General features: G+C 31.6%; 3 protein-coding genes and 1 non-coding gene across 7 annotated transcripts; 3 read left to right on the top strand and 1 right to left on the bottom strand.

Moving 5' to 3' along the window:
• Window positions 1-3,273: 3,273 nt before the first annotated feature.
• TRNAV-AAC (transfer RNA valine (anticodon AAC)) lies at window positions 3,274-3,347 on the top strand. The gene has a single exon. It is a non-coding gene; the product is annotated as a tRNA-Val (tRNA).
• Window positions 3,348-9,039: 5,692 nt separating this feature from the next.
• Window positions 9,040-10,146, bottom strand: LOC108326991 (uncharacterized). Its single transcript, XM_017560638.1, has one exon. The coding sequence runs from the start codon at window positions 10,144-10,146 to the stop codon at window positions 9,040-9,042; it is 1,107 nt and encodes a 368-aa protein (XP_017416127.1).
• Window positions 10,147-11,864: 1,718 nt separating this feature from the next.
• On the top strand, window positions 11,865-16,234 carry LOC108330523 (pentatricopeptide repeat-containing protein At4g32430, mitochondrial). Of its 2 annotated transcripts, XM_052881009.1 has the most exons (3): window positions 11,865-12,233; window positions 12,349-12,408; window positions 13,665-16,234. In XM_052881009.1, exon 3 carries the CDS (start codon window positions 13,886-13,888, stop codon window positions 16,202-16,204), a length of 2,319 nt encoding a protein of 772 aa, XP_052736969.1. In that variant the 5' UTR covers window positions 11,865-12,233; window positions 12,349-12,408; window positions 13,665-13,885; the 3' UTR covers window positions 16,205-16,234. The 2 variants fall into 2 exon arrangements, with proteins under 2 accessions (XP_052736969.1, XP_017420525.1); XM_017565036.2 differs by having other exon boundaries at window positions 11,865-12,408.
• A 5,601-nt stretch (window positions 16,235-21,835) lies between these two features.
• On the top strand, window positions 21,836-24,638 carry LOC108335390 (peptidyl-prolyl cis-trans isomerase CYP18-1). 3 transcript variants are annotated; one of them, XM_017571410.2, is made up of 5 exons: window positions 21,836-21,998; window positions 22,105-22,179; window positions 23,150-23,311; window positions 24,047-24,205; window positions 24,394-24,638. In XM_017571410.2, exons 1-5 carry the CDS (start codon window positions 21,996-21,998, stop codon window positions 24,475-24,477), a joined length of 483 nt encoding a protein of 160 aa, XP_017426899.1. In that variant the 5' UTR covers window positions 21,836-21,995; the 3' UTR covers window positions 24,478-24,638. The 3 variants fall into 3 exon arrangements, with proteins under 3 accessions (XP_017426899.1, XP_052727374.1, XP_052727375.1); XM_052871414.1 differs by lacking the exon at window positions 21,836-21,998 and adding an exon at window positions 22,925-23,022 and having other exon boundaries at window positions 22,130-22,179; XM_052871415.1 differs by lacking the exons at window positions 21,836-21,998; window positions 22,105-22,179 and adding exons at window positions 22,220-22,357; window positions 22,925-23,022.
• The last annotated feature ends 581 nt before the right edge of the window (window positions 24,639-25,219 follow it).

The following is a 25,219-nucleotide window of genomic DNA, read 5'->3' on the forward strand; positions in this document are numbered from 1 at the left end:
AACAGAAAGGATTGAGAGGAATGAGAGAACTAAGTAAGGGTTTGGGTTTTCTTTTTTTAGTTTTGAGAATGAAAATTATTAAAATACCCCTAACCTTAAAACTTATAATACATGATATATAAGGGTATTTTTGTCTACTAAAACCCGGTACACATTACTAAAATGTATCAACTGAAGGTACATGATATATGATATATATATATAGGTGTACGCACCTTAGCAAACCCATATATATATATTATGAAGATTTGTATAGTAAATCTCGCCAAGGTTTTTAAATCGTCTAGCTTCATTAAACTATCTAGAAGAATATAGTTTCATTAGAGTATTTAATCTTAGTTTTTACTAAGACTACACTCTTATGAAGAAGTTGCTTAAGTGATATGTTAGTTCAGTAACAAGAAACATTGTTTATATTTATTTTCCATTAAGTTAGGGTGTTTAACGGAAGTTAGTCACGATAATTATGATGTATAAATATGAGAAATAATTTTGTTAATAAACTTTGTTAGTAAAATTTATTGGTAATTTATAATTTATATTGTTAACATATTTTTTTATTAGTAATGAATTTGCAGATAAAATTCGTTAATAAAATTTATTAGTAATTAGATGTTCTTGTAATTTATCAACAAATTTCATTGATAAAATAAACACCAAAGTTTTCATCTTTGAACTTTTGACCATTTCATGATAAAAGTCATCAATAAAATGAACATGAAATTTTTCATCAAATTTGAAGAAGTGTGTTTTATAAATGAATTGGAGATGGGTGATGGTGGAGTTGAAGGAAGTAATGATGGTGTCCAAAGAGGAGTCAAAAGAGTCGAAGAAAGAAGAAAAATCAAATCACAATAATTATTTATAGATAATTATCAACACTCAAAACCTATCAAAAGTTATGTTAACAATAAGAGAAAACTGAAAATAAAGATACTTTGATGATTGCAAAAAGCAAGTTCAAGAATTCAAAACATTACAAACGATGTTAGGAGAATTATAGTTTAGTTTTAAGCTTTCGTAATAAGTTCTTGTAGTTGTGCATTGGACTTAGTTTAGAATTATACATAGCAAGTTGCATAAGATCACTCACAAAAGTGTTTTATTTCAAAAATATTTTAAAATAATTGATTATCGTAAGTAGTAATTGATTATCCCAATTAATTTCAAATTTTCTTAAAAGTTTCTATGATAATCGATTATCACTATTGATAATCCCAAATTTGACCTATAAATATCCTAGTCCAGTACGTTATTCTGAACTATTAAGATATTCACCTACTTGGTAAAACTTCCTTAGACACTACCATGCTTCTTGCCTTTCATCTTGTAGTATACCAAACTCTGACTTCTCATATACAAACACTTTTATATCAGTTTGATCTTAACTCATTGAAATTAGACTTAAGATTTTTTTCTTGATTGAAATGGAAAGGAAGGTGAAAAAGAAATAAGAGAAGGATCAATTACATTCTATATAGAGAAAAAAAAAGAGAGAAAAAAAAAAGAGAAGGAGAAAAAGTTTAGAGCAAAAGAAATTTTAGTCTTCTAAAATTATTTGTAATGAATCACTTCAATCAACCAAGGAGCGAGTGATGTTAAAATTTTTTATGTTAATTATTTTATTAAGCTTTTATTTATTTTAAAATATATATTATTTTATTTACTTTCATTTAATTTATTTTCATTTATTATTCTCTTGATTTATTTATATCTATATTATTTAATTTATTTTCCGTTGATCCTATTTATTTACTTTATTTTATTTATCTTTAGCTACACACAACTCCTTCTTATTTATTTTATTTAAAACATTTATTTTATTTAATTTATTTTTAGTTATACACCGATCTTGTTTATTTATTTTATTTAAGTTATCTCCAATTACATACTATTTTTTATTTATTTATTTCATTTAATTTATCTTTAATTATGTACTATCCGTGTATTTATTTCATTTCATTTATCTTCATATATACTAGTTCTTTATATTAATTAATATTTTTGTTATTATATATTTTTATAATATTCTAATCCATATATACTTATTTATTTAAAGTTTTTTCTTTGGTTCTTATTTTAATACATCATTATTATATAATTCCAAAAATATATATAAAAAAAAGTAAAATTAAATATTAGTTTATTCAATAAACTTGGATAAAAGAAAGTTATTTATATGTTTTTTTGTTATTTTATGCTATTTATATTTGTTTAAATAGTGTATATATTATTAGTTAATAATGACATAATGTGATAGTTATCACATTTTATGATCAAGAATATAAGCATGATGAAAGAAACAAGGTAAAACTTCATGAAATTCTCTTATGTTTGTCGAAATTTGTTGGCCAATTGAAGAGTGGAAAAAGTGTTTCAACATGAAACTTCATGATCAAGTGAAACATGGCTTACCAATATCATGTGTCTAACTCACTAAGTTGTAGAGTAGACGTAGTTCAATACCTAAAAGAAAGTGAAACAAATTAACACATAAGTTGATAAGCAAGAATTGCAATACGTGCATTATATTAAGAAAGCATATAATCAAAAGGCACATAACAATGTGATTCTTTCGAGTGAGACAAAATTGGATACATGTGAAAGCTATTATGAATCTCATCCATGCCTTCAAGTGCACATCTTCATTATTCTATTTCAAAGAGTTGAAGTCTCTAGACAAAATATTAAACTTGCAAATTAGAAATATTTAAAATAAAAATAAAAATTTTAAAATTAATAATTATTATTTACAATAGGTAAATAAGTACAGAGGAAAGAAATGTATATTAAAATAAATTATGAGAAAAGAAAATCATAATATCACTTTCAATTTAAAATTTTTGTTTGTGGTTATTTTTTTATACGTTACTTATGATTTGAAGAAAGAGAACATAGTAAGACTATGCACTTAAGAAAAACTATTTAATTTTATTTGAAAAAAATTATTTTTACTCAAATTTTCTGAGAAAAAAAAAGTTTTTTAATGATTTCACCAAAAATATTTCCAGTGCTTGATGAGTTAGCTTAGCACTTTACTTTCTTACCATTAACGGATTGAAGATTTCAGTTTCAAATATTTTTTTCAATTTAATTTTAATTCTCAGATATAAGATTATTTTAGAAAAACAATATATTTTATTTAATAAAATATTTATACAAATTTTACTTTTACTAGTTTTACCATAAATCATAATAAAGATGTCACATTTAAAAAGGAAAGGTTGTAATTGTTGGTGAATACAACTAATGGGATGCAGAACTTGAGCAAGTGGTGTCGTGGTGTAGTTGGTTATCATGTCAGTCTAACACACTGAAGGTCTCCGGTTCGAGTCCGGGCGACGCCATATGTTTCAATCATTTTGCAATTTTTCAAATAATGTAATGTCCAATATTTTATCCAATAATTTATTTTAAAACTGTCTTTTTATAAAATACATTTTAGCTTCAGAATTAATAATGTTACTTCATTTTAACATTCAGATTTTACTAAAACAATCATAAAAAATAAGATTATCAGTGAGGCGCAATGACTTCACGTGTCAGTTTAAGATACAATTTTATCCATTTTTTAATGATGAACCAAAATCAATTTGGATACTTTCAACAATTTTAGAAACACAATGTTTTTAAGAAAGTATCGAGGTAATACCCGAAATCTACGGGCAAAGAACGTTCAACAGATTGACAATACAAATCATGGAGGAAAGAAGCATGAAGATCATACCTTAAAGAGAAGCATCAAATGAACCCTTAAGGAGAAGAAGCAACAAAGGAACCCAAAGGAGAAGAAGCAGCAAATGAACTTAAAGCATAGTGAATCAGTAACAGAGAGAAAAGTGAGAGAAAAGAATGACACGTCTTAAAGAAGTATCTAGAAAGATGTAATATATTGAAAAATGTAATGTATCTAGAGTGAGAGAAAAAAATGACACGTCTTAAAGAAGTATCTAGAAAGATGTAATATATTGAAAAGTGTAATGTATCTAGAGTCAAACAAAAGAGAGAAATAAAAAGAGGAAAGACGGGAAAGGAAAAGTATGGGGGTTGCAAAGTGCAGGCCTAGTATAATATTATCATCCCTCCTCAAGCTGGGAGTAGATGTTAGTCATTCCCAGCTTGGAATAAAAATACTTAAAAACAACAAGAGCAGGAGGTATAGTGAAGAGTTCAGCTACTTGTTCAGTGGTTGAAATAGAAAACAGTTTGAGGAGACCTTTGTTGAGCTTGTCCCTTACAATATGGCAGTCTATTTCAATGTGTTTGGTGCGCTCATGGAAGACTTGATTAGAAACAATCTTGATAGGGGAGCGTTTGTCCCAATAGACTATAGGAGGTTGAATGGTAAGAATACAAAGGTCATGAAGAACGTAAGTCAACCATTGTAGTTCACACGTGATAGTGGCTAGAGCCCGATATTCAACTTTTGAAGAGCTTTTGGAAATAGTCTACTGCTTTTTGGACTTCCAAGAAATGATGGAATTGCCGAAGTAGATGGAGTAACCAGTGATAGATTTTCTGGATTCGGACAAGTGGCCCAATCAGAATCACTATAGGCTTTGAGCTGATTGATGTTGTTGCTTTGGAGGAGGATGCCATTGCCAGGACTGCCCTTGAGATATCTGAGAATGCGGTGAGCAACTTGTTGATGAAGGGTGGTAGGAGAGGAGACAAATTAGCTGAGATTATTAAAAGAGAATGTGATGTCGGGTGTAGTATTTGTGAGATATATGAGGTGGCTAATGAGTCTTCGATAGGAGGAGGCATCTTCATCATTAAGAAGGTCACCTTGACTAGTAAGACGAGAAGAATGAGCCATAAGAGTAGGCATAAGGGCGTAATGAAGCATTCCAACTTCTTTGAGGAGGTCAAGAATGTATTTACGTTGACTAAGGTGGATCCAAAGCTATTTCGAGCAACTTCCAAGCCAAGAAAGTAGGTGAGATCACCCAAGTTTTTGATATGGGAAAGGTTATTAAGGGAGGTAGTGATATGTTGTATCTTAGTGGTGTTGTTGCCCGCAAGAACAATATCATCAACGTAGATTAAGATGGCAGTGGTGTAGGAAGTATCATGTTTCAGGAAAAGGGAATGATCATCATTAGAACGAGTATAATTATTAGATAGAAGAAAAGTGGAAAGTTGATCATACCATTGTCGTCCAGCTTGCTTGAGCCCATACAGAGATCTTTGAAGTTTGCACACTTGATTTGGGTTGTGATGGGTGAAGCCAAGAGGAAGTTGCATATAAAATTCTTCATGTAAGTCACCGTGAAGAAAAGAGTTGTTGACATCAAGTTGTTTGAGTATCCAGTGGTTAGAGGCAACAATGGCGAGGAGAAGACAAACAGTAGTCAACTTTGCAACAGGGGAAAAAGTCTCCAAGTAGTCTAATCCTTCAAGTTGGGTGTAACCCTTAGCTACAAGGCGAGCTTTAAAACGGTCAATAGATCCATCGGACTTGTGTTTGATTTTGTATATCCAGTAGCAGTTTTGCTCGGGGGAAGGTCAATGATGGTTCAGGTGTTGTTGTATGCTAAGGCGTGAAGTTCATCCTGCATAGCTTATGATGGCAACTCCTTGAAGGACTTCCCATCCAAAGAAGTATCAACTTAGACTAAGACTAAGAAAGGGAAGTGAATAAATACTTTCAACAAATTTTTTTTTTCCTTATCTAAGTCTTAGATGGATTCTCTTTACTAAACACATTTATATTGCTTTGTAGGTCACAAATAAAGGGTGGAAACCATGCCTATGCATCCTAGGAGGCTTGCCAAGCTAAAGAGAGCAAAGGAGGCAAAGAAGAGTGAAATTTAAGTGCTTTCCAGATTGAAGACAACAACTTCCGGATTGGAAATGCATGGAAAATTGCCTTCCAGAATGGAAATTCGCTTAGCCACTTGCTGCTCACGCTCAAGCATTTTGCACCAAATTTTTCAGCATCTAAAACACGTTTTAAATGTGTTTGGCATGGGACTTGCGGCCCAAGCTTGGATTGCGTCTTCAACACACTTCTTTTGGAATTCTTTAGAGCTTTGTAGATCAGATATAGAGCCCTCTCTTCATCTATAAAAGAGAGGCACTCTCCTTTGTAAAATCCAACTTTGATGAAATAATGAAATGCTGTTGAGATTGCTCCAGTCATATCCTCAGAGTTCAAACCCTCTAGTGCTAATTTCACACCTCTTCCTCTAGCTTCCTTCCCCTTTGCAAGGCCTTCTGAGCTTTAGAAACCTCACACACTCACCAAACCTCCACTGAACCATTTCACAAACACTTGGTGTGCACCATAAACATCACTCATTTCTCCATTCTGTTGCGTCCATTTTGAGTTTGGGAGAGCTCTCACTTGAAGTATGGAGCCGCTTCCATCATTTGGCATCAAGAGCCAGCACGTCCACGCTTGTCTTCAAGAGATAAACTTCTCTATTTCGCAACTTTTTCATTTTTGTCATGTGTTGTTCATGTTCATCACTGTTTTTTATTTTTCTTTGCTTGAATTCATGTTGCTATTGTTGTTTGAGTGTTTCCAGTGTTCCTTAGTTTTTGTTCATCATTTTAATCGGTTAATTCATTTGTTTGAGTCAAATCCAACTTTCCTTTACATTTCAGTTTTGTCCAATGTCTTGTGCAAATGTGTTGCAGTTTTACCTCTGTTAGCATGTGCTTGATTCTGTTCAACTTTTGATTTTTGTTTTTAATTGAGTCCAGTGCATTTGATAGCCGCATATTGATCATATAAAGCAATGAGATCAAGTCTAGCTTTGATCATATGAGCTAACAGCAGTGCCAAACCTTGCTTCTGTTTCAAAATCTGGATAAAAAGTTAATTTTTGGTTTGATATAGTGCATACTGTTTCTGCCCAGTTTTGTTGTGCCTTAAGCATGAGACAAGTTTCTTTTATGATATTAAGCATGTCTCAAGTGATATCAACTCATACTAATCCATAAATTCCAAAAGGTATAGTTGAGTTGATTCAAAATTCTGTAAAACAATGTTGTCACTGTTTCATGAAAGTGTATGCATCGTGCTTACTGTTTGGTTTGTTCTTAGTCTTTAAAAATCTGCTAGCTCTTATTCTGCGGCTACATCTAGTGCATTAGGATTTCCTTGAGTCTTTGGTTGTGCCATCCAGCTTTGATTCCACAAATTTCTCAATTATGGTGCTATTTAGGTGCATTTTTTTGTATTTTTAAGCTACTGCTACTGTGATTTGGTGAATCTGTCTATTTCAGTGCAGTATAAACATTTGTGCAAGTTTATTTTGTCATTTGAAACTTGTGTGCACTGTTCATCTGGTCAAATTTGAGCCTATATGCAAAATCACTTCCTAAACCATCAAATTTTGTTTAAATGTGGAAGTGAACTAGTGAATTTTGAGTGCAGTGTGATTCCTTGTTGTTTCAGTGTTTAAACACCTTCAAATTGATGATATAAAGTTGCTTGAAGCATCACTTAAGCTTTAGAAACATTGCCTCTCATTTTTGGGTTTGAAACACACTTTTAAAGCCACTTTTCTGGTGTAGTGACCATTTTCTAGTGCTGCTTGAAATTTCCATTTCTTCAAATCTCATTTCTGGATTGGCAAAAGTTAGGTTTATGTTTCCAAATGCAAAGATATGATTAAAACAGTGTAAAACATCCATAAAAAGAAAAAGAAAACCAAGCAAAGAAAAGGAATTAGAATCAGAGTTATTGTGTGAATGAGAAGTGTATGGAAAGTAATTTTCATGAAACAATACATGGCGAGATATGTCAATCTTATAATTTTGTAAGTTTAGGAATTGATAACCTTTGGTGTGCTGTTGGAAACCAAGGAAAATTCCAGGAACAACCCTTGCATCAAATTTTTTCCTATGAGCAGTCAAAGTGTTAATATAACATAAACAACCAAAAACATGCAAAGCAAAAATATCATACAGTTTCCCATATAATTTTTCATACGTAGTAGCATCATCAAGTAAAGGTGTAGGCATGCAATTGATTAGTAAAGTAGCATGTTCAGCAGCAAAGCACCAAAAAATAGTGGACAAATTAGCTTGAAACAAGAGGGAGCAAGTGACATTTAACAAATTTTAGTGTTTATGCTCAACTATGCCATTTTGTTGAGAGGTTTCATTGTAGGTGGTTTGATGGTTAATACCTTTAAGAGAGAAAAAATTATACATAGCAAATTCAATGCCATTGTTAGTATGAATGGTTTTGATGGTGGTAGAAAACTGGTTTTCTATGTTTGTTATAAAATCAATAATAATTTTTTTAACAGCAACTTTGTTAGTGATAGGTATAAGTCAAGTATAACGAGAAAAATCATCTATAATGGTGAGAAAATATTTAAAATCACGCATGGAAAGAATACTATAGGGACCCCATATATCAATGTGAATAAGATCAAAGATTTGGATGGTTTTAGAAGTAATACTAGAGAAAGGCAACTTTCTTTGTTTAGCACGATGGAAAGCATCACATATGTATGTGGGATTATGAATAATGAATGGGTATTTGAGTTTCAAATTATTCAATCTAATATCGGAAGGATGTCCTAATCTAAGATGCCATACGTTAGTGTTGTTTACAACATTGTTGGCAAAATTTGCAGGAGAAGTAAGTAAAGATAAATCTAAGATGTACAAGCCACTAATGAGTTTAGTTAAAAAATCTTCTCTTTGGTTTGAATGTCCTGTATAGTACAGTCATGAAAGGAAAAAAAATATTTCATATTTATTAAAAGAAATCAATTGAGATATGGAGATAAGATTAAAAGAGAATTGCAGAACATAAAGGACATTTAAAAGATGGATCTTATTGTTAAGAATAACAGTGCCAGAATACTTAGAGTAAACAATACTACCATTAGGTAAAGCAATTTGAATAGGTTTGATTTTTTTATAGGATGAAAATTTTTGTAGAGAAATACTTATATGATTAGTGGCTCCATAATCAAGAATCAAATTGGTCTTAGGGTAATTGGAAGTAAGAGTAGGGCAGATATTACCTAAAGGAGGTTGGTTTGCCAAAGCAGATCCAATGTGATGAATTTAAGCAGAAGTGAAAGCATAATTCAGATTGTGGTCTTTGAAGAGCTCTGCAAAAACTTGAAATTGTTGTGGTGTGAGGCGTATGTGATCACTGTTGTTAGAATTGCTATCTTTGACATTCCCATTGTCTTTTTGGACAGAGGTATGATGAATATGGGTATGCTTATTATAGAACTTATGTCCTGGAGGATATCCATGCTTTTCATAGCAAACCTCCATAGTATGATCGCTTTTGTTGCAATGAGTGCAATGCTTTCTGCCAGTCAGTGCACTTTTGAAACCTTTGTCTTGATTAGGGAAGTCATTCTTGCGGTAGCATACAACTTCACTGTGCCCATACTTTCCACAATAATTAAAAACGGTGGAGGAGGTGGAAGCGGTGCAGGCAGTGACATTACCAATGTCTTGAGTCTTAGTCGCAACAATCAGATTTGCACTAGACAATTGTCTTTCTTGTTGTGCTACCGGTGAAAAAACTTTGCTGATGTCTGGAATATGGTCCAATAGAAGCACATGCGAAGCAACGTTAGTAAATTGATCATTTAATCCTCGTAAAAATTGCATAACTTGGTCTTCTTTCTTTCTTTGTTTCACAATAGTTAGAACTTCACAACCACAATCGAGTTTACAGGTACAAAGAGGTTTTGGACGAAAATTTTCTATCTCATCCCAAAGAATGCGCAGCTTGGTGAAATACTTAGAAATGGTAAGGTCACCTTGACGAAGAGTAGCAATGTCAAGTTGAAGGCTAGAAATGCGAGAGATACTTCCTTGAAAAAATTTGTTCTTTATGTCGTTCCAGATCTCTGAGGCTTGGTTCATCCATATGATGCTTTGTTTGATGGACATGGAAACAGAGTGGACGATCCATGAGACAACCATGTTGTTTCTGCCATTATAGGCGGCATGCTCTGGCTTGTCCTTTTCAGGTGGATGAACATTACCAAGAACGAATTCAAACTTGTTTTTGGCACTAAGAGTTGTTAACATGGAGTGACACCAAGAGTGATAATTTGTATCATCGTGAACCGGTGAAACAAGGGCATCGATTGAATTCTCGTAGGGATGAAGGTACAAATTATTGTGGACCAAGCTATCTTCTGCCATGACTGAAGCAAGAACAAGAAAAGAAAAGAAAGACAAGAAAGGGAGAAGAGGAAACAAAGTTACGTAATAAAGCTCTTCAAAAGAAGAGCTCTGATACCATATCAAGATAATAGACGAAATCTATGAGACAAAGAACATTCAACAAATTGGCAATACAAATCATGGGGGGAAGAAGCGTGAAGATCCTACCTTAAGGAGAAGAAGCAGCAAATGAACCCTTAAGGGGAAGAAACAACAAATGAACCCAAAACACATTGAATCAGTAACAAAGAGAAAAGTGAGAGAAAAGAATGACACATCTCAAAGAAGTATCCAGAAAGATGTAATGAATTGAAAAATGTAATGTATCTAGAGTCAAACAAAAGAAAAAAAAGAAAAGAGAAGGAAAAATATGTGCTGGGTTACAAGGTGCAGACTGAATATAATATTATCAGAAAGCAATGATAGGTTTCAAACACTTTTCTTCCCAAAAAAATATCTTGATAAAACTATAACAAAAACATTGAACTTCAAAACAGTCACAAAATATGATGATTGATCACAACTACTCTTTTTTCTTAAGTAATTTGAAATGAAAATATTAATTGTCTTTACAAATAAAATTATAACAAAAATATTAAATTCCAACGCAGATGTAGTAATTATCATAACTATTTTGTAAAAATTGATATCAAAATATTAGTATACTTTGTCAAAAAATTTATATGAAGATTCGTTCAGAAAATCTTGTTAAGGTTTTTAGATTGTATAATTATTCTAAAATGTGATATGAAATATGTACATATTATAGTTTAGTGTGAATAGTATTACTAGAATATCATTTTAACCCTTATTATCGGTTTAAACTATTATCTTAAAGAGAAGATTGTTCATCTTCTTTTTCATTGGTCTTAGCATGTTTTAAAGAAGATAATTTCATTAAATTTTAGATATATTTTTAGTCTTTAAATTTTGATGTAAAATTAAATTTTTTTCTTATCTTGAATGTGTAAATAGCTTGATTTAAAAATTTTAAAAATATATAAATATAATTTATTAATTTAGATATCTTAAATTTTTTTATATTTTAAATTTAAGTTTGAATTATTTAAATTATTTGACATGTTCCAATTCAAATATCAATTTAAAATGACGTTTAATACAAAAAAATATTAACCTCAATTGATTAAAATGACTATATTAATTCATTTTAAAATTTAAAACTAAAAATATATCAAAATTGAGACATAAAAAAATTTTAATTTTTTTTTAAAATTACAAACATAACTAATCTATATTAAATAAATAAAAATCCATAACAAAAAAAAAACATAGAATTGAGTAAAAATTTGTCTATCAAAATACTTTTAGTTTCATAATGAATTTTATAATAGATATAAATTAAAGTTCAATAATGCTTCGAGTGAAATATATTATATTTATGTGTAATTTTATTTCGTTCTTTATTCGCCTTCTACTCATCTTATTTGGTATTTCTATCTGTGTCGTAAGACTTTTCCGATAATATGTTTAGAGTTATTCCACAATAAACATAACAGAAATATTAAACCATAAAATAGACACACAAATATGCTAATTAATAATAATTATGCTATTTTAGTAAACTTGATGTCAAAACCTTATGGGAAACAAAAAAGAGAAGAAATTCAAGACAGAAAATTAACACCCTTAATGGGAAAAAAAAGAAAAGGAATTCCTCTTGTATGAGTCGAACAAGAAGTGAGATGGACATTGATAGATATTAAATTTCCGCATATCTTGATCTATCACTTTGAGAGGATGACATGATAAAAAAACACAGGGTTGAACTTTTTTCTTCATGTTGTAAATGTTAATGTTACTTCTCCGACACCTGTCCGGTGCAGATTCTATCTTGGTTTTGTCATTGAGGTAAGAAGCGTTGTTACCAAAAACTGAAAATAGGGTTTGTTTGACCTGACACCTCTATCGCAATAGTGAAAATAACAGTGGTTGCCACCAGTGCGTCGTCTTGCTTCCTCCTTCTCACCACTACTCACTTCAATCGTTGCCACCAGTTTCGTCGTCTCATCGGTTCCACTTTTTCACTGCCGTTGGGCTTAGGTTTGGTAAGTTTATCATTCATATATATCGCTCTACCACTAGGGATTGTTTCTCTTCCTTCATCTTTGACACCCCAACATCTGATTGTTGTGTTGTCCTGCACGAATCTTGTATGGTGAGCAAATCGCTGGACATTATTGGTGGAAGGTTCATTACAAGACAAGGATAGCCCGTTATCAGGTTTTTCTCTAACCTGTTATTCCAATTTCAATTTTTCTAAACGTAATTGCTACTGCTTCCTACATTTGATATGTCTGTAATTGCTATGGTTAAGTTCAAGTGGCACTACCTCTGGCATCATGTAAATATCTATCTAGTTTTGGGTTGTTCTCTATGGTGATTTTCCAAAAATTAGAGGCAGGGTAAAATTTGTTTTGTTCACCAAACCAATAGATGAAAATTGTACCCAGTGGAATCTGAATTTAAAAACGCCAATGTAACAAATTAGGAGGTGAGGTATTATTTTATAGAGCTATCAACAATAAACTTCCAGAGTAGAAGATTTTCCTTCTAAATAAGATTCTGAGATAGATCACGGCCATGTGCATAACATTATTCTGCAAAAGTAGAATACCTGATCCAATAAAATTTAATGATGCCATGGCGCTAAGTTAACATAAAATAAATTATATATAAAGCACAAAAATGCAGCAGGAAGCATATTGAAGCATGTAACTCAAGCAACTTGATTTGGGTTATTATCAAGACACGTGATAGTATTGGGCATAATTATATTTTTAACCAGAGTGCTTTGAGAATTTTTATTTCTATGCATTTCCGTACTACCTGACAGGTAAAACCAGTATTACTGAGATTTCACTCTTATTTTAGACTACTTGTTATGCATCACTGCTTTCGAGTTCTTGGATGTACCTAATGTAAATAGTAATACTTTCAGAAGATAAGCAAAGGAGTGTAGATATTGAGACCTTATGTGAGTTGTTGAATGTTGTTCTGAGATATGAATTCCCTGCTCAAGTTAATTTATTAACTGAGTATCGAAAGGTAGTGTAGGTTTTTATATAATAATAATATGCTGTGATGTTATGCTTGTCTGCATGTCGTGCTTAAACCTTTTCAGTTGCATGAAATGACTCTTGATAACAACTTTCAGCTATGTCCAGCAAATATGCTTGATTGTGAAGGATGTTAATACTTTCTTATCTTGTACTTAATTATTGTTCCACATTAAAACCACAGCTATGTGCTTATATAAAGTTTTTGTTTTCTTGTGTTTTCATGATCTAAAAGTAATGTACATTCTTGAAATATTTTCCCATGGAATGTGTATAATAAAACGATAGTAATTTCCCATGGTTACTCCTTGTATGTGATACACACTAAAGTTGTGTTGTTTAGGTGGAAGATGTTGAAAAGACTTTTAATGCCCGTACACATTAAATTATTTCCTGATAGTTGAAATACTTAATTGACAGGTCCAAAATGACTACAGGACACTAAACATAGATCACTGGAGAAATTTTTATCGGTTTTTTAAGGAGGTAATGTTGTTTTTAACTTCTGGTTGAGTTTACTATCTGTTTGTGAGGTTAATTTGATTATTGATAAATATTATGAAGCCCTTAGTAAGTGTTAAGAAATTAAAATAGTGAGTTACTGTATAAGTTTCTACCAATTAGTGAGTTACTATACAGTAATGCCATACCCTCTCAAAATCCTCCATAAAGTGCCCTTACAACTATCATTCAAGCATGGCTCCAAATTCTTCCATGCACTCAAACATGAACACCACCTGTTCGACCTTATTCACCACCTAAATACTGCTTCGGTTAACCGGTCCATGCTCAACCATTTGCACAACCACCTCCCCTTTCAAGCTCTTGCTGCATTCAGGGACCAGTTTCGGTTGCATTCTCTTCAAAATGTTGACGATTGCACCCTTGCCTTGTCTCTCAAGGCATGTCAAGGAGATGTGAAACTTGGATGTCAAATCCATGGACTCCTGGTGAGTAGTGGGCTTGTTTTGCTTGTTTCCGTGTCTAATTCTCTCATGAAAATGTACTGCAAGTCTGGGAATTTTGGGAAGGCTTTGCTTGTATTTGAGAATTTGAGTCATCCTGACATAGTGTCTTGGAATACTGTGCTTTCTGGGTTTGAGGAGGGTTTGGATGCTTTGCATTTTGCACGTTCTATGCATTTTCGTGGGATAGTTTTTGATCATGTGACATTTACTACTGCTCTTTCATTCTGTTGGGGTGATCATGGGATTTTATTTGGGTTGCAATTGCATTCTCTTGTGGTTAAGTGTGGATTTGGTTGTGAAGTTTTTGTTCAGAATGCGCTTGTAACAATGTATTCAAGGTGGGTGATGTTAGATGAGGCTAGGAGAGTGTTTGACGAAATGCCCAAAAGAGATTTGGTTTCGTGGAATGCAATGATTTCAGGGTATGCTCAAAAAGGGGAATGTTATGGGTTGGAAGCAGTTTTATTGTTTGTCAACATGTTAAGTAACCATATATTAATCGACCATATTTCACTTACAAGTGCGGTTTCAGCTTGTGGTCACATGAAAAACTTAAAGCTCGGGAGGCAAATACATGGTTTGGCCCAAAAAGTGGGATATGGAACACATCTATCAGTTTGCAATGTTTTGATGTCAACTTATTCTAAATGTGAGATCCCTAATGATGCAAAAGCTGTTTTCAAGGGCATTAGTAATAGGAATGTAGTGTCTTGGACGACAATGATTTCTATTGACGAAGAAGATGCAATGTCTCTATTTAATGCGATGAGAATTGATGGAGTATATCCAAATGATGTCACGTTTATAGGACTAATACATGCTGTAACAGTCAGGAATTTAGTGACAGAAGGTCTAACGATTCATGGGTTGTGCATAAAAAGTTGCTTTTCGTCAGAACAAACTGTCTCCAATAGCCTTGTTACCATGTATGCCAAATTTGAGTGCATTCAAGAATCAAAGAAGATTTTTGAGGAGCTTAACTATCATGAAACAATATCTTGGAATGCATTGATTTCAGGGTATGCTCAAAATGGCTTGTACAAAGAAGCTTTTTGTACATTTTTGTCTGCTATAAAGGTGGTAACGCCCAGCCAGTACACATTTAGTAGTGTGTTAAATGCTATTGCTGCTGCTGAGGATATATCATTGAAACATGGGCAATGTTGCCATTGTTACTTGCTCAAACTTGGTTTAAACACTGACCCAATTGTTTCAGGGGCTCTACTTGACATGTATGGCAAGCGTGGAAACATTATTGAGTCTCAAAGAGTGTTCGATGAGGCACTTGAACGAACCCAATATGCTTGGACAGCAATAATATCTTCCTATGCCCGCCATGGAGACTTTGAGGCTGTGATGAGTTTGTATACAGAAATGGAGAGGGAAGGAATCAGTCCTGACTGCATCACTTTTCTTTCTGTTTTGGCTGCTTGCTGTAGAAAGGGCATGGTTGATGTAGGCCATAGAGTATTTGAGTCTATGGTGAAGAAACATTCAATTGAGCCCTCCTCTGAACATTATTCTATTATGGTGGACATGTTGGGCCGTGCTGGACAACTAGACGAGGCAAAAGGGTTGATGCACCTGATTCCAGGAGGGCCTAGATTGTCTGTGTTGCAAAGTTTGCTTGGATCTTGTAGAATACATGGGAATCTGGAGATGGCTGAGAAAGTTGTCTGTAGTTTGATAGAAATGGATCCAACAAGTTCAGGTCCATATGTGTTAATGGCAAACATGTATGCAGAAAAAGGGAAGTGGGAGAAAGTTGCTGAAGTGCGAAAAAAGATGAGAGGGAGGGGAGTAAAGAAGGAAGTGGGATTTAGTTGGGTGGATGTTTCTAGTGTTGATTCCTTGTATTTGCATAGTTTCTCCTCTGGGGATAAGTCACATCCTGAGTATGTGAATATTTGTAAAATGGCAGAGTTTCTGGGATTGCAAATGAATTTTTTGAAAGAGAGCATGGAGAGGGAAGGAGAGTGGTGTCATGAGTAACAAATCCTAAAATAAATGAGGAATTATATTGATGAGGTATGCACTTCTAACTCGGTCTTACTCATTAATTTTTTTTTCAGGTTGAATTATGTTAAAAAAGTATGCCCTATAACTTTCTAAGTTTGGTTTTGTTGGTTTTGCTTTAACTACTTTTTTTGCAAAAAGAAAAGCACTGAGCAAAATATATTAAACATTTCTGTTTATAAACGCATCATAGGTTTTGTTCTAACCTAGACTCTGTTAATTAAGGAATTCAGAAAAATTAGGGATTTATGTTTATGGCCTTTCGTATATGTTTTTGTCTACATGTGTCTTAGAAAATATAGAAATTTTTGTTATTGCCTTTAATATGAAAAACGGTGACAGTACGAGTAGTTTGATGGATACAGTTCTTATATTACCTTGTTTACAGTAACAATTTTTTATTTTGAACAGCTTGATTTGTATTAGTAAAAATGCTAATAATTTTGATTTTGGTCAATTTAGTTCTGTTTAACACTTTGATGGAGAAAGATGAATAACTTTATGATAATTATTCAGCAAATAATTTGACTCCCTTTTATATACAGAGACAAACACATAAGTCCTTAATCCATAATATCAGAATATTTAATGCTCTTAAAGATTGATTTGGTAATATTTTCTTAATGTACAAGAATTCATTTTCTTAAACATTTGAAACGTTAAATTTATTCGATTTCAATGATATCACGAGCAGAATTGATTATCATCATAAACCTTACTCCAGAAGATAACACAACGCAACGAATCCCTTTCCACAAGAATCTACTAGTTATTGAAAATCGAAGGTTTTTATTCAGAACTCACCTCGAATCTTATTCACTTACACACCTATTGTGTTTATATGTTAATTCAACTTCTTTCGACTCACTCTGTAGGGATTGAGGTTGGTTAAAATTTTGCTTGAATGCTTGATCTAGAGCGTTGTTGGGTCTCACTTAATAAACGATTGTTTATGAAATGTTTTGAATTGGATATTTTTAATAATAAGTTAATCTACTCATTAAGTTATGCATTTAAAGTATAGAGTTTCGTTAAATAGAATAAATTTTTTATAACTTTTTTATAATACTTTATGAATTTGATGTGAGTATAATTATGACTATTGTTGATTTGAAACGAGTAGAAGATAATATTTAAATAATTCATTTCTTGTATTGTATTTGAATTGTTTATAAGTTATATCGTTAAAATGTTTTTGAAAATACTTTTGAAAATTGGTTTGATTTTGTTAAAATTGATTTTTCTGGTATTTTTGTCCAAGTAAAAATAAACAGAAAATGGAATCTGACTCTTGATCTTACTTTTTCTCAAGCAAAATTAGAGCTGAAAAGGCATTGTTTATTTGCGCTTTAAGTGAAGGTTTTTTTTTCTGTTAAGCCCAGATGATACAGTATATTCCATTAGATGGTTTGAATAAGACCTTTAAGTAATTTTGATGACAACTAAATAGTATTAATGATGAAAGTCAATATGATTATTCATCTAATATATTTAATTATTTAATTATGCAAATAAAGGATTTTAAGAAGAAAATATTTTTATCAAGTTTTATCAAAAGATTAGATGAATACATGACCTCATTTATCATGTATTGTGTATTGCTTATTGTCTGGCTTGTGTTTTTCAATGATAAATAAAATAGTTTAGTCATTTTTATAATATAGGCTTAAAAGTTTACTTCGTCCTTATGTTAAGAGATGAATTTCTCTCGGTTTTAAAAATGAAGACATTGGGTCCCTATGTTATGAAAATTGTATGAATAAGGTTCTGTCCGTTAAGTTGACAGCAATGACGTGATGTGGTCGTACTTTTTCTCTTTTCTCTTCTGTTGTCCAGCTTTTTCTATCTCTTGTTCAGTTTTTTCTTTGATGATTTATTGAACTTGTTCTTTTTTTGTGGACCTTATTCATTTATTTTTCATAACATAGGGATCCAATGTCTTCATTTTTAAAACCGGGTACTAAACATAAATTTACATCTTAACATGAGAACAAAATAAGCATTTAAGCCTATAATATAATATCACATCAAGTTAAGAACAATCTTAACGAATAGTTTATATGTGAATTAATTTCTTAAAACTTAATTATAGAAACAAATCATTTTATATATGTTGATATATGATTTTTCTGACATATTTGTATAATTTGTTTTAAAGAGTTTCCTTTAGAATAAATATTCTTTAAGGTTGAAGAATATATAATATAAATCTTTTTAAAGCAAATGTTATCTAATAATATTATAAAAGATATGATCAAAGTTTTCTTAAGAATCAATGGTCATTTTATCTCTAAATAAAAACAAGTTATTTATGTTAAGTTTGATTTTCTTAATTATCTGTGTATAATTTAAAATTGTTTTCATAACAGAACCAAAAGAAAGAAAGTTTTGAAGATGACATTGAAGATTTTATCAAAACCTTTTTTTAGCATCCAATATGAAGATGATGATAAAAATCCTGCATCATCAAATGTTTCCGTTTTAAAAGTCATAATGTTTATCTTTTCTGAAGATATGAAAAGACTTTAAGTTGAAGATACACAAAGAAAGTTTGAAAAAGTGAAAAAGAGAAAAAAAAAACATACTCACAATACATATGTAAAGATACAATCTTGTGCTTACAAAGTCTTATAGTAATCGTGTCGAGATCAAATTGTCTACTGGCTGTTTAAAAATCTTTTGCAAAGTTCTTCATTCTATAAAATTATTCTTATGAGTTTAAATTATTCTCTTTATGGAGAGTTTATCTGTTTTTCTTGATAGTTTTTAATTTCAACGAGAGATTTAGAAGTATTTACTGAGGGGAGTTTATATTTGTTATTATCTCGAGATATTTATATTTATGTAATCTATAAATATTTGTGTACTAAATTAACTTAAAGAGGTTTGTGTACTTTTAATAATAATGTGATTAGTAGAACATATTTAAGTTATGTGTTTAAGGGAGTCCATGGTAAACTAGTGTAAAATCTTTTTTATGCTTGATCTATTTATTTTAAGTTATGTTTAGTTTTGTGTTGTGCAAAAAAAGTCGGAGACTCTGTTTGATTCTCCTTTTATACTCTATTGTCTCAACATTATTTAAGCAAAAATAACACTATAATTCAATCTTTAACTCTTATGTTAAGTGAGAAAATTTTCATTCAAAGTAAAAAAATGTTCCTTAAAGATAAAAAATATATTTTTGGATATTATTTATTTATTTATTTATTTTGTCATTGTAATGGATTGTATTTGAAATATGAAAATGATTATTAAGAATGATAAGAATTATATGAATTTACGGTGACATATACATGATCACATATAAATTATTGTTTGATTTATGTATTAACTATTAACACTTACACTTTGTTTACTTGAATGAATTTGGGGGAGAGTGATTGAATGGATTTGAGAGTATTTGAAGGCAAATTTTTTGTTGTTTATTTGATTGGATTTGGAGGTAAGTGAGAGTGAATTTGGAAGTAAATTTTTTTAATTTGTCACATTAATCAAATCCTACACTAATTCTCACAAATTTTACTTCCAAATCCACTCTCACTTACCTCCAAATCCACTCTCACTTACCTCCAAATCCACTCAAATAAACAACAAAAAATTTACCTTCAAATTCATTCAATCACTCTCCCCCAAATCCATTCAAGTGAACAAAGCCTTAGGTTGTAATAATCCTTGTTTTACCAATAATATAAGTCACATAGAATAAGATATCACGAACCACCATGACAACTCTAATACCTACACCACCATATTTCAAACAAAACCAAATGACAAACAAATTTACTTCCAAGAACCACCAATTAATCTCTACCATCTACAATAGTTAAAAACTACATCCTCCACTTCCTACGCTAGCCACTCAAATCCACCACGAGGTTAACATTACCACATGAACCAACTTCACAACGTGCACGTACTAGTTCCAACTTGCCTTTCCATCATGGATCTCTTACAACATAAAGAAGTATTGAAATGAGTTAGAATGCTATGAAATCGATTTTAATATTCCTAGAATGAATTACAACGCCTCATAGAATCAATTCCAAGCTTTTGGAATTGATTCCACACGAATAGGAATTAGTTACGCTTGTTGAAATCAGTTATGAGCTTTAATGGAACGGATTCCATTTTTTGTCTTGGTGTATGGTGGAATCGATTACATGCAAAGGGGAATTGGTTCCCTCTCCTTCATCTTTAACCTCCTCATCTCCATCTTCACCATCATGGAGGTTGCCCATGATACAATACTAACAACTTAATAGCATAGTTGGGAAGCTCGGCAACAAACCTTAACAAATTAGCAACAACTCTTACAAGCTTGTCATCACACGTTAAAATCTTGATAGTACATGTTAGAACCTTGGCAGCACACCCTAACGGGTCCACAACACAACTTAGCAATTCAGTAGCATGTCTTAATAACTTAACAACATACCTTAACAACTCAGCAACACTTGTTAATACATTTGCATCACACATCATAGCTTGACAACACATCTCCTATCGTTGAATATAGACCTCTGACCTATAAACTACACACACAAATAACTCACCTGAAAAAACTTCGAACACCACTCTATCTACCACTACAAAAAAAATGAACCTAGTTTCTCATTCTCCATATCTCAAAACTTATACATTCACTAACCATCTTGTCTATGTTTAATGGTTTGATGAAAGGTCAAATAAAAAAGTTTACAAAACAAACTCATTCATATGTGTAGCTTGTGGACACGTGAATTCCTCTCTCTGGCCAGAATAAAAATGCACTCGTGAACAACAAAAAGGATAAACAACTTAATATCATTATTATTATTTAATAATATTATTATTATTTTATTATTAGTATTGTTTTTATTATATTTATTATTATTATTATATTATTATTATTAATATATAGTAAAACGAAAACATACCGTTCTGCTTCTCTCACTAAAATCAGTTCCATTACCTTTTTCCTTTGCGAATGTAACACCATTCAGAATCGATCCTCTCCCGCACATCTCATCAAATAACTTTCTGATAATTATTCAGCAAATAATTTGATCCCTTTATATATAGAGACAAACACTTAAACGTAATATCAGACAACTTAAAGCTCTTAAATATTGATTTAATAATATTTTCTTAATGTCCTAAAATTCATTTTTATTGAAAGTATTCAATTACCACATTCATCCAAACAGCTACATTTGAAACGCTAGATTTAGTCAAGTTCAATGATATCACGAACTTTAATACTTATCACATTTAATAAATAACAATTTTAAAATTTTTATGTTACTTTTTTTACCCAAACCTTAGTCACCCATACTTTTCAAATTAAACCATTTCAACTTGTCTAAATATTTTTTTAATAATTTCTTCTTAAATCCAAGTCATTTTGTATCTTTTTTTAGTTGTAGTTTTTGTATTACTGTAATTTTAATCTTAAACTCAATTTTACATAGTTTACCTTTTACATTTTAATTAATTATGTTATTTCTTAAAAATATCTTACATTGTTATATTAGGTTTAAGATTTAATTAAACCAAAATAAAATAAAAATATATATATATTTTTAAATTTTTAAAAACACGGAGACAAATCGCAAAACATGGTTCTCTTTCAGAATTATCTTCAAAAACTTTACTCTGAAATCCATAAAATAACATAACGCAACGAATCCCTTTTCACAAGAATCTTCCAGTTATTGAAAATCAAAGGTTTTTATTCAGAACTCACTCACGACTCGTTCGTTCGAATCAAAACAGTTCGAATACAATGGTTTGTGGAATCACTCGTTCAGTCTTATTCACTTTTGTGTCTATCTGTCAATTCAATTGCTTCAAACTTACTATGCTTTCGTTTTTGTGTTCTTTTTTTTTCTCAGTCGGTGACTCTGCACACAAACCTAGGTGACATCAAGTGCGAAATCTTCTGCGACGAGGTTCCCAAAACCTCCGAGGTTTATTTCTCCCCGTAATTTCAGTTATACTGTCCTTAATTTGTTTTCGAATTGTTTTTTAGAAGAAAAAATTCGAAGTTATTTGTTTTCGTTACCCTAACGACTGCCGTTTATGAACAGAGGACACAGCCTAGACGCGTGCGTACTTGTGCTTTTAGGCCTAGTTTTCGTTTACTTAGTATGTGCATTTCAACTCAATTTTTTGTTAGATATAATTTCTATGATGATTGGAGAAGAACACTAATTGTGTGTGGATGGATGCTTTTTAAGTTGAATTAGGTAAAATTGGTTTTAGTGTGATGCGCTTTATGTTTAAATTGAGTTCAAAATTATGCAAATTTGACATCGAGGTCAACAAAATTACTCTTATTCAATTTGTTTTTTTCAAAATTATGGTTGTTCTAAAAAAAGAAGACTCAAATTGGTTTTGGTACCCCAATTGTCGAAAGTAGTGACAATACTTACAGCGAGCTTGCTCTTTTTGTGAATTTTAATGCAAATATTTGTTGTGCTGAATACTGAGCTGTAATTTCAATTTTGATTGCAACACTAAAAGTAGCGAATAAGCTGTTCTAAGTTTTAGGCTTGTAGACCTAATAAACTGTTCTAGGATAGTTGGAATTATCTGTGACCGTGAGCAAGATCAGTCAGTTGTGGAATTTATTAGCGGGAGTTGTGTGTAATCATTCCAAAGTTTTAAATTGCTTTCTCAGTTACATTTTCCTCGTGGTCCTTAATGCTTTAGGAAACGGCAGAGAAATGCAGCTGATGTGGCAATTGCAATCACATACCATTTTAAAAATCCTCGATTCATGCAGTCATGAATCCGGACTGTTAGGGAATGTATGAATTCGTGATTTAGCTTAATAATGATTGAAACTTTTGTCCTCTGTCTGAGGGGTTACTACTGGTTTTTCTGTATTAAAGGACTAACCGTTGAGTTCTCGTGTGTAAATGTGTTTTAATCCAGAACTTTTTAGCGCTGTGTGCAAGTGGTTACTATGATGGGACTGTATTTCACCGCAACATCAAGGGTTTTATGATTCAAGGTGGAGATCCCACTGGAACTGGCAAAGGGGGAACCAGTATATGGGGCAAGAAATTTAATGACGAGATACGAGAATCACTGAAGGTGAGTTCAACCACGATGAATCCATGTCTTGAGTTCTTTTGTTCTGTCAGCTAGTAATTCATTGATCTGTTGGAAGAGGTCAGACATAGGTGCAAATATGATTTCTATTTTATGTCTCGATTTCTATTCGTGTTTAATGCTAAGATAAAATATGTCAGGACATAGGATGCAAATTATTTTTTGTTCTGCTCAAAAGGGTTGAAATGTTTGTTATGCTTGTGTTGATTCTCAACGTCCGTGTTGGAATTTGAGCATGGAATACAATTGAGATGTACTTTTGTCAGGATGATGCAATTGAAGACATTTGTGTGCAAAATGGCTTTGTAGGTTACTCAAAGCAGTTTGTCTTATTTGAGAGTTATCTCTATAACTGAAAATAATTGACTAAGCTGCTTTATCTGAAACAGGAGTTATTTTCTTGCAACTTTTAACTGTATTTTTTTTTATTATTTTACGATATGCATTTATATATGTCTTGATTGGCTTATTCTTCTGGTTCATGAATGTCAATTTTATTATATTGAAATATAATCATCTTAAGGCTGTTATATTTCAGTATCTCATCAAATGTGGTTAATTTATAATATTGTTTATGATGTTACTTGTGAGCTGTGGTATGAGATTAGATAGTGACGGAATTTTCATTTTTGATTTGTTTTTCTGAAGCAATAATTGTCGGCATTTCTTCCTCTGATGATTATTGTAGTTAACAAGTTGCCCTCGTTTATGTATCAGCATAATGCTAGGGGAATATTGGCAATGGCTAACAGTGGTCCAAATACTAACGGAAGTCAGTTCTTCATAACTTACGCAAAACAGCCACATTTAAATGGGCTATACACTGTGTTTGGAAGAGTAATTCATGGATTCGAAGTTCTTGATCTCATGGAAAAGGTATCTTATTCTTATGTCATTATTGTAATTGATTTTTCACTTTTAAACAAAAGTTAGGTTGAATTGGTCCTGGCTTGGTTTGGCAACTCAATCAATATCTGCATTTCTTTTGGTGTGATATACATGCGACTTGTCAAGAGAATATGTGTAATCACAAAGAATAAATAATACTCTTTTTGGTCGTGCAGACTCAAACTGGAGCAGGAGATCGACCACTTGCCGAGATAAGGCTCAATCGTGTAACAATACACGCTAATCCTCTTGCTGGTTGATTTTTGTCTCAACAGTTTTTTCTTTTGTAAAATCTAAGTTTAGGACAGGGGAATTATTCTTAAGACTGATTTGAGTGTCTTTCGTGCTTACCAACTTCCAATTCAAAGAAGCATTTTGAGAAAGTAGTAAAAATGTATATTGAATTGCGAGTTTGGTGCTATATTTAGCTTTGTATCATGATTCTCATATAGTGCTCAACTAACCACTAATATATTATCTATTTAACATTCAATTTGACTCATTAAAATATGCATTTTTTTTTATACAAATGAGTTTTCCAAATCGTGAATTTATTTACCAGTGATGGCTTAATGATATTAAATGTCTGGAGATGTTTTCAAAAATTAATTTGTATACATGTAATTTTAAGGATAAAAGTAACTGTCATAGAAACCTTTTTGGATACATGAATGAGGCTATTTGCATCTCCTTCCATGGAATTATGATGTCAAAATAGGTAACCTTTTGTAGACCGAACTTATTTAAAGGAACTATTTTCACTTCAATTTTAAAATAGTTATTTTGAAATAAATTTTAGTTTTTTTTTATAATTAATAAAATAAATAAGACTTTATAATTAAAATAGAAATGTTCATACACTACATAATATATTAAAAGATTTAAAGTCTTACAATAATTCATTTTTTCAATTTTATAACCTTCAAATGTTCTAGATTTTAAGATTAATTTCAAACAAATTAGGTTCAAGTTTTCAATTAATTATAAAAAAAAACGGACTCG

This window comes from Vigna angularis, chromosome 1, assembly GCF_016808095.1.
Source record: "Vigna angularis cultivar LongXiaoDou No.4 chromosome 1, ASM1680809v1, whole genome shotgun sequence".
In the NCBI taxonomy this organism is placed as follows: Eukaryota; Viridiplantae; Streptophyta; class Magnoliopsida; order Fabales; family Fabaceae; genus Vigna; species Vigna angularis.